Raw genomic sequence first — 16,049 nt, 5'->3', positions numbered from 1 at the left:
TCTATGCTGAAGACGCCGTGTTGTATACGGGCGAAATATTCGTTTGATTTTTTTTTCTCTTCGTTTTCATTTACTGGCCATAGACCCGTTTGCCGTCTTTATATTCATTTCTTTGTTTTGTTCAAAAATTGACCCGCATACGGACGAATTTTTAAAATATCTGAATACAGCTTTCACTTTTTTCTGTCCTATGTGAAAGAAAAAAACCTTACTCAGTAACGGGCCTGACGTTAATGGCAAACAATTCAGAAATCGAATTCAGCTTTGAAAATGGAACTCTGGGTAATTTTCTATTTCTAGTTATAAGAAAATCCGCTTACCGTAAAATGTACCAGCAATGCACCAGCCAACGCTTTAATCCTCGTATTCTTTCCTCTATGGCTATCTTTAGTCTTCTATCCATCAGATTGAAGCCCCATGTCAATTTTGTGAGGTCATTTTCTTTCTTTAGTTTTGACATACGTCTTTATATTAGTGGGAAAAACCAAAATGAGATTTATAATAATATTGCTTAATTCGTTCTTCTTTATAATTTAGTTTGTGTGCTGAGAGTACTCAATAAGATCCTTATGATCCTAGTTCTTTGCGCTGTTCCATGCTCAGATTTAGAAACCTTTTGACCCCTCAGAATCTACCCTTGAGGGAGACCGTTCCAATGAAAGGCGCGCCAATCCTTTTCTCACGTAATCAGTTTTGGAAGTCTCGTGAAATAATAACTTCATACTCCTAATATGTGCCACTAGTCCTTTTCCTTGCTCCCTCTTAAGATTATAAGATCTTCTCACCCCTCATTTTAAGTAATATGTGTTTGGCTTTGATTGGGATTATCCTTGAGGGAGACCGCTCCAAATGAATTCAGAGCACCGAGCCATGCATTTTCTCAAGTAACCAATTCTACATACTTCCTCCAGCTGCTAATGAGATTGAGCTACGTGGCTACATTATCGTCATTACCCCTCCAAAAATGGCGGCAACGAGGAGGGGCGAAGCCACTAAGAAGGTAATAGACACTTGTTGAAGACAGTCACTAGACTTCCGCTTGTGTCTGTCTTCTGTCTTCCGCTTGTGTATTGTTTCTTAATTATTTCTACCTAGTCTAATTACTTAATTATTACAAAAACAAAATTAACTTCCAAAAGGCACAATTTAAGTTTAAACAGGTTCTTGGCATCCTGGCAACCAAGCTGTACATACATATGATATTAAATATTTTTGTAAACCCTTCCCTTACTTTTTAAGGTGCAAAATGATTCGCCGCTGCTTCGATATCGTTTCGATGATGACCCATCTTCCATTCGTCACTATAACATAAAAAACGAAGTACCAAAGCCAATACCTGCTCGGTCGCCATCAGAACAACTGCAAATAGACTCTAAAAAATATGAGTTTCCCCAGAAACCGAAGATAAATCGACCACCGGTGCCGGTGAAAGCTAATCCAACAACATCGACGACAGAAAAAACTATACCCAACTTCGCTCTGGCTAATCAGCATCGGTTTCCTATCAAATCGTTGGGGGATCATCAAACGGGTAGCTCAAGTGAAGATCACCAAGCTATTGTTCATCAAGAGAATTATTCGTGGGGTAAATCCGGTCATCGATGGGAAAATGAAAGAAATGGAGTTAGGAGAAACAATATGTCAAGAGTTAATCGTAAGTATACTACAATTGTCTTTAATATTGACGCCGTAGATCATATCCACCTAGTGCCCCCCCCCCCCAAGCATCTTCTGAGGCCACCCACCCCTACACACATCCTAGTAATAATTCGATTAAAACACAAGTCAGACAAGTAACCAGAAACTTTAAAAAAGTATAGTAAATTATTTGGAAAAATTGAGGATGTCGGCCATATGGACGTACACCGAGGGAGAGGGAGGAGTAGCTTCGAGCCTGGAACCCCCCTTTAATTCTTTGTTTTCAATTCTATGGAAGTTGTTAATCAAATTATTAAATCATTTTTGCTATCGCTCTCCCCCCCAACCCCCCAAAGAATTATTGTGTAAGTGCCAGATCAGTCGTCCAACATCTATCTAATAGTTTAAATAGTAAGAAACCAGTTTCACTTAAGCAAAAACAAATATAAGAAGTAAGCAAGTATGTAGGAAAGGCCTTCGAGACCATACTCCCCCCAAGAAAAATCTTGGATTTCTCCTCCTCATTACACCTCCATACAAAAAAATTCTATGCCCTTTCCTTGTAAGAAGTTTAGATTTTGAACTCGATAATTTATACCATAAGTTTGGTTATATTAAATCCATAGGATAACGTTGTTGAAGTTTACATAATATTTTACCTTAGTTCAAAGAATTCCATGTCAAATGTGGTCGTGGAGGACAGTTGTTGTGGTGAACAATTCTTGTTTTATTATAACAATACATATTATATATTTTTGCAGAATTTAATGCATGCAAGGCCTTACCCAGAGGGGAGGGGGTAGGGGTGTTTGAAACGAAATTTTTGTCTGACTCGCAAAAACATAACAAAAATCGATATAAACAAATTTTGTATGCATTTTTCGAGATTTTTTTGTTTTTAAAACCCCGCCAAAATTTTTTTTTTTTTAGTAAAACCCCCACCGAAAAAAATACTGGGTAAGGCATTGAATGACTGTTAAAACCAATAAATTTAACACTATTATCAAGCAACAAAAAAAGAATTTTACTGAAACACTACAACACAAAATTTCCCATACTCTTTAAGTGTCTGACATTTTTTTTAATTAAAAAAAAACAGAAATAAATTACCTTTATATATTATATGACAGTCTTAGACATAATTTTGATACCACTCTCGTTTGAAGTTTATGTGCATCTTGAAGCAATTTTATGTATATTAGAAAATTAACTAAATATTTTAAAATTAAACAGAAAATTAATTAAATATTTGAAAATTATTTAGATATTTTAATATACATGAAAAGTACTTAAATATTTAGTGTTAAATGCTTATAAAAATCTGTAAATATTTTATTTTTAATTTATATCTGTCATAAATATTTTAGGTACTTCATACCATCCTTATGAATTACCTTGAGAGAATCCAAGTTTAGAATTAGGAGCAGAAAGTTGAAGGGATAGCAGCCCCCTCAGAAAAAGGGTAATTTTGAGGGGGAAAAGTGTGGGGAGGGGGCCTCGTTGCCCTCCAATCTTTTTGGTCACTTAAAAAGGGCACTAGAACTTTTAATTTCCGTTCGAAAGAGTCCTCTTACGATATTCTAGGACCACTGGATCGATACGATCACCCCTGAAAAAAATATAAATAAACACGCATACCTAATCCTTCTTCTGACAAAAAATACAAAATGCCACATTTTTGCAGAGTTTGAAACCTCTACAGTAGGGTTTTCTGATACGCTGAATCTGATGGTGTGATTTTCATTGAGATTCTATAAGAAAAGTGGGAATTTCCCCCTTTTTTCGAAAAAAATACAACTTTTCTCAGGCTTGTAGCCATTAATGGGTAAAATTAAATTTAATGAAACTTATATATTTAAAATCAGCATAATAAGCCAATTGTTTTGATATGTCTATTGGTATCAAAATTCCGTTTTTAGAGTTTCGGTTACTATTGAGCCGGGTCACTCCTTACTTGCAATTCATTACCACGAACTGTTTGATTAAATATGGATTTATGCTGTGAGTTTCTTCGAAAATGTCAAGAAATCTATTCCCCATATTAAGGTCCCCTTGGTCCAGTCTACTTGCCGTGAAAGATATGGAATTTTGATAGCCTAGGGATACAAAACATCTTTTGATTTATCTCGCTACTTAACCGTATAAAAACCTACACAGTCCTATACGGTCTAATAATACGGACACTTTTAGGCCAATCGGAGACGTGCCAATTTCAATCCCCCCCTTCCGAACCATGCTTCAAGTCAAATTTCGAGGTGCAATAAGCTCCCCCAATACTCCCCAAAAGTTTCATCTTAATCCCTCAAATTGTTCCCCAGGTATTGCATATGCACTATTTTGATAGCCTGGGCACACATAAGTATCTTCTGTTTTACCGTGGATAGCTTTAAAGTTAGGCAGGGGGCGTATTGTACACAAACTTTTAGGTTGATCGAAGAAGATTTTTTTTTTATTCCGTCATCCCTCCACCTAAGTAAAAAAAAATTAAATCCATTGCCTCCCTTCACTCCCTTTAGTCTGAACTTTTCAAATAAGTCTCTAAGCCGCCCTGGAGACATTGCTGATGCGCCATTTTGATAACCTAAGTACATATACTGTCTTTCGATTTACCTAACGATAACACGGGGAATACACTCAGGGGGGGGGGGGCAGGTTTCACAGAGGCTAATAGTGTGAAAACTTTTAGGCAGTTTTAAATTTTAAAGTAAAACTTTTAGGTAAAAATTGGACAACATACAGAATTTAGGGTCATTGCCCCCTGTTGCTACGGGGGTTCAAAAAAAAAAATTATCTTCAGATTTTTGATCCGATACCATTGTGGGATGGGGGAGGGAGGACTGTGCAGGGGCCAAAAATAGCATGCAGGTTGGTTCCTCTTCAATCACTTTGAGCCCTTAAAAAGGTCGTTGGAGCATTAGACTTCCGATCGAATGAGCTCCCTTTCAAGTTTTTGCAATCACGTCTTCCATACAAAGTAATCAGAGAGAAAAACAAATTTATTGAAGTCACATGGCTCTTTGCCAAGGCAATGCAAGAACGATGTGACTGATCCTCACTTTGTGTCTAAGCAGAATTTTTGCTGACTGGAAGGGTCACCCCTTGGTGGCTACAAGATTTGCATAAATCAAAGTAAAAACTGCTCAAATCTAAACATTGGGATAGAGGGTAAATTACCCTGTACCCTAATCATTCTGCCACTGATATAAGAGTACTTTGAAGTCTAGTCTTGAGTGGTAGCACTAGGGGCTATAAGGAGTTTGCATGTTTGAAAGCTTGTGCAATAAGTACGAAGGGAGATGTCACCTTGTCTTAACTCGTGCATAATGAAACAGTTCGTGGTACCGAACTGTAAGTAAGAAACGACCCGGCTCAATAGTAACCGAAACTCTAAAAACGGAATTTTGATACCAATAGATACATCAAAAGAACTCAATTTTTATGCTGATTTCAAATATTTAAGTTTCATCAAGTTTAGTCTTACCCATAAAAAGTTACGAGCCTGAGAAAATTTACCTTATTTTCGAAAAAGGGAGAAACACCCCCTAAATTCATGGAATTTTAATGAAAATCACATCTTCAGATTCAGCGTATCAGAGAACCCTACTGTAAAGGTTTAAAGCTCCTATCTACAAAAATGTGAAATTTTGTATTTTTTTGCCAGAAGAAGGATCACGGATGCGTGTTTATTTGTTTTTTCCCCAGGGGTGATCGTATCGACCCGGTGGTCCTAAAATATTGAGAGGGGGCTCGTTCGAACGGATATTAAAAGTTATAGGGCCCTTTCTAATTGACAATAAAAATGGGAGGGTAACTAGGCCCCCTCTCACGCTCATTTTTTCTAAAAATCCGCCGATCACAATTTTGAGATAGTCATTTTTTTCAGCATAGTTGAAAAATCTAATAGCTATGTCTTAGAGGATGACTTAATCCCCGACAGTCCCCGGGGGAAGGGCTGCAAGTTATGAAAATTTTCCATTCTTTACATATAGTATTGGTTATTGGGAAGTATTGGTTTCTGTTGGGTGGAGGGGTTACGCGGGAGGATTCTTTCCATGGAGGTAGTTTTCATGGGGGAAGGGACATTTCTATGAAAGGGGCACCGGATTTCCCAGCATTATGTAAAAAACGATCAAAAATAAAAATAAAATATTTTTTTCAACTGAAAGTAAGGAGCAACATTACAACTTAAAACAAACAGAAATTATTATGTATATGAGGCGTCTCGCCCCGGTTTTGTTAGTCTTACGCTAAAGTTTTTTTTTATTATTTATTATTAAAGTGTATTTATTATTTATTAATAAATAAAGTGTATTTATTATTTTAAAAAATTAGTATTATTTTTATTATTTATTATTAAACTTTATTTATTATAAAGTTTTATTTATTATTAAAGTGCTTTCAAATGAGCTATTTATTCTAATCAAACGGCCTTTGTGATTCAGGGTCATTTTTATAGAATTGGAACAAAATTCGAACTTGAGCGTAAAAAGCGAGGTATTGACTAGGGGGCGAAACCCCTCATATACGAAATGATTTCTGTTCTTTTTAAGTTTTAATGTTGCTCCTTATTTTCAGTTGAATTTTTTTTTCTATATTTATTACAATTAGGAGAGAATTCACCAGACGTTTCTTTCCTTTCTTAGTAGATACAAATGATTAGAACAAACCACGCCTTTCTCTTCCTCCAAACCAATAGGCATTCGGAACGGGAAACCGGGTATTAGTTCAATGCTAACATAAATAAGTAAAATCTAGACTGCAGGGCTAGATTTTAGCTTACATTAAATCTTACCGACAACGCATGGAGGGGGGTCGATCTGGGATATGGCAAACAAGAAACTCAGCAAAAGCATGACTGTTATGCCCAATTCCAAAATAAATTTATATTTCAATTTATAATTTACTCTTAGCTAAAGGCGTTTCACATAGTCAACGGTACTTAATATATTTTTCACTGGGATGTGAGAAACACCAAACTGTCTTGTTGAAGCGATAAAAATAAACTTAAATTATTGGAAATTTAACAGAAAAGACCTAAATATACGCAACGTGTCCAGTATGAATACTTCTTGTGATACTTCGTAGTTGTTCGTAGTTGCGTAGTTGTGATACTTCTGAGCAAGACAAGCGCAACTCGATCGCACCGCTGAAGCAACGTATCGCACTGATGCGTTAATGTGAAAGTGTCTTAAGGGTGGGTGCTCATGGGAAGATCATCAAACCGCTCTTAACTTAGTTAACGCAACACTGTTGACTCTCATAAAATTGGAGGTAATGAAACAGGAACCATTGCACAAAGAACTCATCTATCAATTTACTTCATTACTTTTGTTGACTGCATGAAAGCGTCATTAATTCTAGAGAAAATAACCTGCGAACGGTCCACAAACAAAGGGTATTGTGAATGTTTTCAAAAGCAGTGATGTACAATTAGGCGTCAGTATGAATTGTAAAACAGATATTAGGGTCCTTTTTGTACTATATTTGCTACTGAAATGTTTATGTCATGAAATTTATCTAGTACAGCGCCGAAAGCCATGCTTGAAGCAGATCTCACTGAATCTCACAGAATGCAAGAATTTTTAGTTTTTTTACTATGCGAAGTCAGTACGATAGGGAAATACAAATGCATAGATGTTAGATTCCCACCGGGAATGTTCGCACCGAGGGGGGTCTTCTCAATCCGAAACCCTCCATTTTCCCTGATTTCTGAACAGTTTTATTCTAATTATTATATAAAATTTGATTTTTTATTATATCCCCACCCTCCCCCGAAAAAATTCCTTCACACGCGCAGTACCCCTAAATATGGAATTTTCTTTTGAAAAGAAATTCCCTGTTAGTGAAAAATCGCATTACCCAAGACAATGTGCATCAATCTTTCTGTAAAATGTAACGAAATTTTGATGAGCTTTCAAAGCTTACTGGATATGTATGTCTATTAATAGCATAGTTTCTTGAACTTCATCGGATATACTCATTGGCGTTCATCGGAATAAACATATTGCAGAGCATAAAAGCATAACACGGGCTTTGTGAAGATCTTCCTTCTCCTTTTCTAAGGTTTCATTCACCCACAATACCGCAGGTTTCTTGAGGGATAATTATTACTTTCTCTATGAGAAGTCCCCCCCCCCCGTTTATGTCACCTAGCTTATAGAAAGAAAATTTATTTCAATTAAGACTCCAAAAATTTCTTCGATTCATCTCCATCATCTCCTCCCCCCATCTCTCTCTCTCTCTCTCTCTCTCTCTCTCTCTCTCTCTCTCTCTCTCTCTCTCTCTCTCTCTCTCTCTCTCTCTCTCTCTTTCTCTCTTACGGAGTGTTAATTGTTTTGATAGTTGGAAAAAAAAATCCCTTAATGCAAACAGCTGGTCCCATAACGCCTTTTGAGTTGCCGGAGCCTGTTAGTATCTCTCTCTCTCTCTATCTCTCTCTCTCCCTCTCTCTCTCTCTCTCTCTCTCTCTCTCTCTCTCTCTCTCTCTCTCTCTCTCTCTCTAGCCCCAAGACCCAAAAATACGAAGCCAAAAGAACAAAAACTACTTCTTTGCTATACACTACCAATGGTTGCTCTAACCGAGGACAAGCGCCAGGAAAAATTCCCCTAGGCCCTAACCCTCGAAAATAAATAAAAAAATGGCATAAGGGGAAAGTTGTTTAATTAATATAGTTATCAAGGAGCCCACGGAGCTCTTTAAATAAAGGGAGATATTATTTGGTTTGGGAAGATGGTTTGGGAGCGGCTTGACTCAGTAAGCTTAGCCAGAGTCGACCCAACTGCAAATGGGTGCCTGGAGAAACCAGGGGAAGGTAAGGAGGATGGTTTTACGAAAGCACAGAACAGTTCGTCCCCAACCCCTATGGTCCTTTCTGCTTAAAGGGCCTACAAACGGATATCAGCACCACCGTTTTGGACTCTAAAGTGTAGTGCTATATTTAAAAAAAAATCCGTTTCGTTAAAGACTGTTATTTGGCATAATGCTGAAATATTTACTTAGGTTTAACTTCACCGTTTCAACTATTTTATTTGTTTCACTTAAAACAGCAAAAAAAAACATTAACCCCAACGGAGAGCAGAGCTCGCAAAGTTGAGTATATAAATAGTCGAACATATCCATAAATAAAACAATACATCACGTCATATATATAATAAAAACGAAAATTTAATTGGTTAACAACAACAACAAAAAAAAACACAAAAAAAACATAAAAATAAAGAAACACTTATTAAGAGGGTTGTGGAAGACTACTCTAATTTGAATACGCTAAAATAAACACCCAAAAGAAAAAAAAATATAATATATTTTAATATTCCATCATCATTGGTCAGTAAGCAAACTTTAACACCTCCTCCTGTTTTTGTATTTTCTTTTTGCTTTTTTTGCTTTTTTTCATTTTCTTTTTTTCGTGTTTGCTTTTTTTCATTTTCTTTTTTTTTTTGTTATGCTCCATCACCATGCCTTGTATTTTTGATGGATTATAAAACTAATTAATTAACTAAAGTAGCCAAATTATAAAAAATTTAGTTTTAATCATTTTGAGCAAAATTCTAGAAATGGGTAAAAAATAATCAGAACAAATTACAACAAAAAAAACAACAACAATAAGAGGTTCTTAACCTGCATCTATATGAGCTTATAGCTTTTGAATTTTAATAGTTGCGTTATAGTCCCAATAGATTGTAAAAAAAGTCTATGTCAGCTTCAATTATGGGTCTTTAGCTTACTTGAACGGTTCAATTAACTCCATAATTCACACTAAGACTGGTTTTGCAACGAAAATAACGGCGAAAATTAACCACTGATCTTGTATCTTTGACATTGGGAGCAAATGTCACAGTTTGACTATAGCCCTAACGGGTAGAACGTAAATTTATGGGCTTTCTTCGTGAGAAAATAGTAAAAGAATACTAATTTGTATACTCTTTTTTTCAGATTTGGAAGCACAATGCCAAGATGATTTCATGAAAATCCGAGTGAATTTCAATGGCTCCTTTGACGGAATGATCTACTCTGCAGGTAATAGTACATTCAAACATTTGAATAGAGAATAGTTTAAAAGAATACCTCTTGCATTGTCAAACAGGAATCCACCGAGGAAAGGGAAACTGCGCCTTCCCCCTGAAATTCCAAATTTATCGAATATTTCGTAATTCGCTAAGTCTTTCATATAATTTACTTCTTGTATGCGTTTCTTCAAACTCATATCTTCAGATCGGTTTATTAATGCTTTACACTTAAATTAAAAATACTCACAAATACATTTAACAAACAAATTCTGGGCCATAATCCATAATAATTGGCCCTCTAGTTCAATCCTGCTGAGGAAACATTATATCACACTGTTAAATATATCACTTAATCGTGGGCCTCCCTATGCCTACCAGCATGAACTCAAATAACCTCCATATTTTACAAATACCAATAATAGAACTTAACTTAAATTTCAAATTCAACGGGATAATACAAGATCTGATAAAGCTTATAATTTTATTGCAAAAATAAAATTATTAAATTAACATTATAAACTTTTTTTTCGATTTTTATTTAATTTTAATCATAAAAATTATATTAAATTATTTGCTATTATTAAGGCTTCTTACTCAGATGTTTTTTTTTTTAAATTTAATTCGAATGAAGCAAGACTAGGTTTTCGTCTTAATTCCCGTGGTAGACCTTTCCATATTCGTGAACATAAAATATCCAAAGAAAAATCAGACCGAACGCATGGCGTAAACGAAACAACCAACAGACTTGTATCTCGTGATCTTCCCTGACGTGTTTCAACTTCTGAAAAAAATCCCTGATTTCAGGAGGGTCCAGGAGTAATTTATAATGAATTAAGGGGCTTACTATTTATTAGCACCAAGTATACTGTTAAAATAATCACACAGAATCAGAAACTCACAAAATACTGGACTATTCAGATATTTATTACTGTCTAGGTAAATGAAATACCATGTTTAAGGGAATTTGAATTTTTCTCCCCCCGCTTTCCCCGAAAATTAAGATTTCAGATATGCAAACTTTTAAAAACCCAGAATTTGCCGCTTTGTCCTTCTGTCCTTTTTTGATTAGTTGAAGTCCCGAATTTTTACAATTCCTCTTAATTTGTAATTTTCCCGTGGTTCCTCGTGTTGTTCCCGCGTATAAGCAAAAAAAAATGAAAAAAATATGTATAAGCAAAAGTCCATATTTCCTATGCCCCAATTCCTAAGCGTTGTAAAAAAAAGCTGTAAAGGTACAAGGCCATATCCAGGGGGGTTATGGGCTTTGACCCTCCCCCCCCCCCGAAATGATTGTTCAACCTGTACAAAAGTAACAAAATGCATACAAAATTTTTTCGATAGGTTTTTAAAGTTTTTTACCCCCCCCCCCCAAAAAAAAATACCCCCACCTCGAAATACGAATCCTGGATACGTCCCTGTAAAAGTAACAAATATCTTTGGCCTAAGATAGCGATGAAGATCCTACTGCCTTTCCATCACAAACAACAAAAACAAGAGGAACAATAGGGAATTCTTGTCATAAGACAGCGGAGATAATTTGAATGAATATTTCGGCCCTATGTCCAAGGGTCGTCCTCAGCAAGACAAAATATATAAAAGAAGAAAGACTGAAAGTGAAAAAAAGAAGAAAGAAGAAAGAAAGACTCACAGCAACATGCAACAAGTAAAACTAAAATGCAAAGTTTTCAACACAGTCCAAGCGTCTTTACTTCAGCGAAATTCAACCAGGACTGATGAAAAAGTGAGGTAAAACAAGGCGACTCATTGAAATGAAAGTAAAAAAATTTAAAAACACATTCTTATTGCTAATCCAGCCTTTTTGGCAGCTAGCCTTAAAGGTCTTTTGTGACCGGTTCTGTGTTAAAGTCAATTGGTTTTTTAAAATATTTTGTAAGATCATTTTTAATTAAATTTTTGTATAAAGCATTTAGTTTATATTCCCCCAAGTTCCTATTTAAGGAAATATTATTATTAGTCTTAAGTCTGATTTCAATTGCTTCTCGAACTACCTGTTTTATGCCTAGGTCATCATACGCAGCGCGCTAGCGCTGCCTAAGTAAAGAACGATGTGGGCACAATGTGTTTTTTTTTTCTTCAGCCGGGCACTTCGTATCGAAGGAGTTGTCGTAGATACTTCAAAAAGGGCTCATTCGATTAGAAATTGAGAGTTCTAGTGTCCTTTTTAATAGTTGAAAGTGATCGGAGGGCAACTACCCCCCCCCCCCCCCCAACGCCCATCATTCCCCCAAACACCTCCAATGAAAATTTTGAGATAGCCATTTTTTTCAGTGTAGTTGATTTCCAAATAGAAAATATGTTTTTGAGGAGAGCACTCCCCCACAACCCTCAGGGCAAGGGTTTTAAGTTATGCCCTGGGGGCATATAAGGTCTTTATAGAAGCCGTTGTCGTAGAAACTTCAAAACAGGCTCATTCGATTGGAAATTCGAAGGGCTAGTCCCCTTTTTAATAGTCGAAAGTGATTGGAGGGCAACTAGCCCCCACGCCCACCATTCCCCCAAATACATCCAATCAAAATTTTGAGATAACTATTTTGTTCAGTGTAGTCGATTTTCAGATAGAAAATATGTTTTTGAGGAGCACACTCCCCTACAACCCTCAGGGCAAGGGTTTTAAGTTATACCCTGGGGGCATATAAGGTTTTTACAGAAGGCGTTGTCGTAGAAACTTCAAAAAAGGCTCATTCTATTGGTAATTCATAGGGCTAGTGCCCTTTTTAGTAGTTGAAAGTTATAGGAGGGCGACTAGCCCTCCCCCCCCCCCCCAAGCCCATCATTTCCCCAAACACATCCAATCAAAATTTTGAGGTAGCCATTTTTTCAGCGTAGTTTATTTCCAGATAGAAGATATGTTTTTGAGGCGGACACTCCCCCACAACCCTCAGGGCAAGGAACTTAAGTTATGCCCTGGGGGCATATAAGGATTTTATAGAAGACGATGTCGTAGAAACTTCAAAACAGGCTCATTCGATTGGAAATTCGAAGGGCTAGTACCTTTTTTAATGTTCGAAAGTGATTGGAGGGCAACTAACTTCCCCACGCCCATCATTCCCCCAAACACATCCAATTAAAATTTTCAGATAGCCATTTTGTTATGCGTAGTTGATTTCCAGATAGAAAATATGTTTTTGAGGAGGACAATCCCCCAAGGGTTTTAATGAACGAATTGCCTAACTTATAGCCCTTGTTTTGAGGACTGCTGGGAGGTTGACATCTTCAAAGACATTATTACTGGACCTTTAAGCAATGCTGAACAAAATGGCTCCCTTAAAATTTTGATCGGATATGTTTTGGGAAATGATAGGCTTGGGGGGGGGCTGATTGTCCTCCATTCACTTTTGGCGCTTAAAAAGGACACTAAAACTACCGACTTCCAAGCAAATGAGCTCCATCCGATCCCAAGTTTATACGACCAACAGTTCCATAAAAACCTTAAATGCCTTGGGGCATAACTTACAACCCCTGCCCATGGGTACTGGGGGATTGTGTCCCCCCCAAAGACATTGTTATACGATTTTTGAACTATTGGTAACACAATTGCTATCTCACAATTTCAATTGAATACGTTTGGGGAAAGAAGATGTCAGGGAAGGAGGGGGGGCTAGTTGCTCTCCATCGTTTTTGAGTCTTAAAAGGAAACTAGAACTATACATTTCCAATCAATTTCACACAACCACCCCTTCCGTAAAAACCTTATATGCCCCTGGAGCATAACTTACAACCTTTACCCCCAGACACTGGGGGATTCTGTCAACCCAAATGACCTTATTATATGATCTTTGCACTATTTCCACTGGGGTTTTTGGATGACTACATTTTTTTTTACTTCTTGATATAGAATATAGGGATAACAACATTACCAAAGGCATGTTATTAGCAAAGGCTCGATAGCTGAGTTTTTTGTACAAATGGTTATCTCAAAATTTCTATCAAATGCGCATGTGAAAAATATTAAGTGCGGAGGGTGGGGCTGCCCCCGATCACTTTGACTCACAGAAGGACACTGGAACATCTGATTTCCAATCAAATGACCCCATTCTGGAGCTTTTGCGATCACCCTTTTCTTTAAAAACGTTATATTCCCTTGGGGCATTACTTACAACCCTTGCACCGAGGGCCTAGGAGGGGGGGGGTCATCCTCAAAGACATAGTTTTCAACCTTTCAACTACGTTGAACAAAAGGGCTATCCCAAAATTTCGATTAGATGTGTTTTGGGAATTGACGGGCGTGGGGGAGGGGGCTTGTTGCCCTGCAATCACTTTTGACCATTTAAAAGGGCACTAGCCCTTTCAATATCCAATTGAATGAGCCTTTTTGGAATTTTCTACGACCACAAATGGCCATCTTAAAATTTATATCAGGTGCATTTCGAGAAAATACAAGGTGGGGGGGGGGGGATCCACCCTCTGATAATTCTGAATCTTAAAAAGGGCAATTGAACTTCTGATTGCCAATGCGATGGTTCCCTTCCGAAGTTTATACGGCCATCCTTTCTATGTAAAATTTATATGCCCCCAGGGCTTAACTTACAGCCCTTGCCCAGAGGGCTCTGGGAGGGGGGACTGTCATTCAAATTGAATTTCTGATTTTTCTTAAGTTCTTAAGATATATTTGGTTGCATATATTCCCATATAACGAATTCAACATGCAGATTTCATTTTCGCTCTCTTTGATACTTTAAATATTTCATTGCTGGAACACGTTTAAGCGCCTCGATTTCTGTAGCAAACAATTACTAGAAAATCGGGTATTGGACTTTACAGTCCCAACCGGCAGAGCTGGTCTCCGTTTCATGGTTCTTCAGTCAGGACGGCTTGGGACCAGCCATCCTGTGCTTTTGTACACCCTACCTCTTTACCTTCCCGAATTCCTCCAGGCAGCCATTTAGTGCTGGGTCTACTCTGACTAAACTTACAGAGTTAAGCAACTGACCCTTGTTCCAAACCGAATAACCATCGACAACAAGACCTGATCCCCTGCCCTCACGGAAAAAGGATTTCAAGTTTAGCATGCTAACCACGCGGCTAGGATAAGATGGCAGAGTAGTATGAGAAGTTGCAAGCAAAATATTATCCTCTTAAACTGTTCCACGTGCGATTGAAGGTACTATAGGATATATTTCAGATTAATTTTTCTTGAATTCTTTGTATAATTAAATAAAAAAAATAAGTTTTTTTAACTGAAAGTAAGGAACGACGTTAAAACTTAAAACAAACAGAAATTATTCCGTATATGAAAGGGGCTGTCCCCTCCTCAACACCTCACTCTTTACGCTAAAGTTTTTCATTAAAAAGAAAGAGTTATGAGAAAGTCAAACTTTAACGTAAAGAGCGAGGCGTTGAGAATAATTTCTGTTCGTTTCAAGTTTTAACGTCGTTCCTTACTTTCAGTTAAAAAAAACTTGTTTTTTTTCATTTAATTTTTGAACGTTTTTGAATTAATACAGGTTTTGATCTTGGCTAACCGTACATGAATAATTAAAACAACATTTGAATATTAATTTTACTTTTATTTGGTTAAATGGCTTTCTCGAAACTTGTTTAATTTCATTTACGAACGTTTTTATTAGTAATAAATATACGTAACTTACGAATTTACTTACGTAACGAACTTCTATATTCATATATTTTTAATACGTATATTAGAGGGTTCGCCCCCTAGTCATTACCTTGCTCTTTAAGCTAAAGTTCGAATTTTGTTCCAATTCCTTAAAAATGGCCCCTTAATCACAAAGGCTGTTAATTAGAAAAAATAGCTCTTATGAAAGTACTAAGAAATCTTTGGCTTAAAGAGCGAGGTATTGACTAGGGTGTGAACCCAATGATATTCGTAATGTTTTCTGTCGTTTTAAGTTTGACGTTGCTCCTTACTTTCAGTTGAAAAACTTGTTTTTTTATATATATAATTTCTGATCTTTTTTTAAATATTGCTGGGAAATCCGGCACCCCCTACATAGCAATGTTCCTTTCGCCATGAAAACTTCCTTAATGGAAAGATCCTCCCACATAACCCCAGACCCCCCCTCACTACCAGAAAAAATCCCCCCTGAAAACGTCTGTATACTTCCCAATAACCAATACTATATGTAAACATTGGGTAAAGTTCATAACTTTCAGTCCTCCCCCCGGGGACTTTGGGGGATTAAGTCATCCTAAAAGACATAGTTGTCATATTTTCGACCATGCTGAACAAAATGGCTATCTAAAAATTTTGATCGGGTGACTTTGGGAAAAAAATGAGCGGGGGAGGGGGCCTAATTGCCCTCCATTTTTTTGTTCACTTAAAAAGGAGTAGAATGGCCCCTATTGATCGTGACAGCACACCAAATATGGGCATAGAATACTGACAGCACACCATATATGGGCATAGACTCTGAACCCCA

At 36.9% G+C, this 16,049-nt stretch overlaps 2 protein-coding genes across 2 annotated transcripts in view; both read left to right on the top strand.

Moving 5' to 3' along the window:
* Positions 1 to 16,049, top strand: part of LOC148939157 (uncharacterized) — a 459,905-nt gene that overhangs the window by 291,517 nt on the left and 152,339 nt on the right. The gene's annotated exons all lie outside the window — the stretch shown is intronic.
* Positions 1 to 16,049, top strand: part of LOC148939161 (uncharacterized) — a 105,841-nt gene that overhangs the window by 11,901 nt on the left and 77,891 nt on the right. Inside the window, exons 3-4 of the mRNA XM_089106756.1 lie at positions 1,240 to 1,654; positions 9,575 to 9,658. Of these exons, the coding sequence (XP_088962882.1) occupies positions 1,240 to 1,654; positions 9,575 to 9,658 (499 nt within the window). The remainder of the gene's footprint in view (positions 1 to 1,239; positions 1,655 to 9,574; positions 9,659 to 16,049) is intronic.

Source organism: Artemia sp. Qi Xiang Cuo, chromosome 21 (assembly GCF_049724085.1).
Source record: "Artemia sp. Qi Xiang Cuo chromosome 21, ASM4972408v1, whole genome shotgun sequence".
Lineage (NCBI taxonomy): Eukaryota > Metazoa > Arthropoda > Branchiopoda > Anostraca > Artemiidae > Artemia > Artemia sp. Qi Xiang Cuo.
This window is presented reverse-complemented; position numbering and strand designations above follow the sequence as displayed.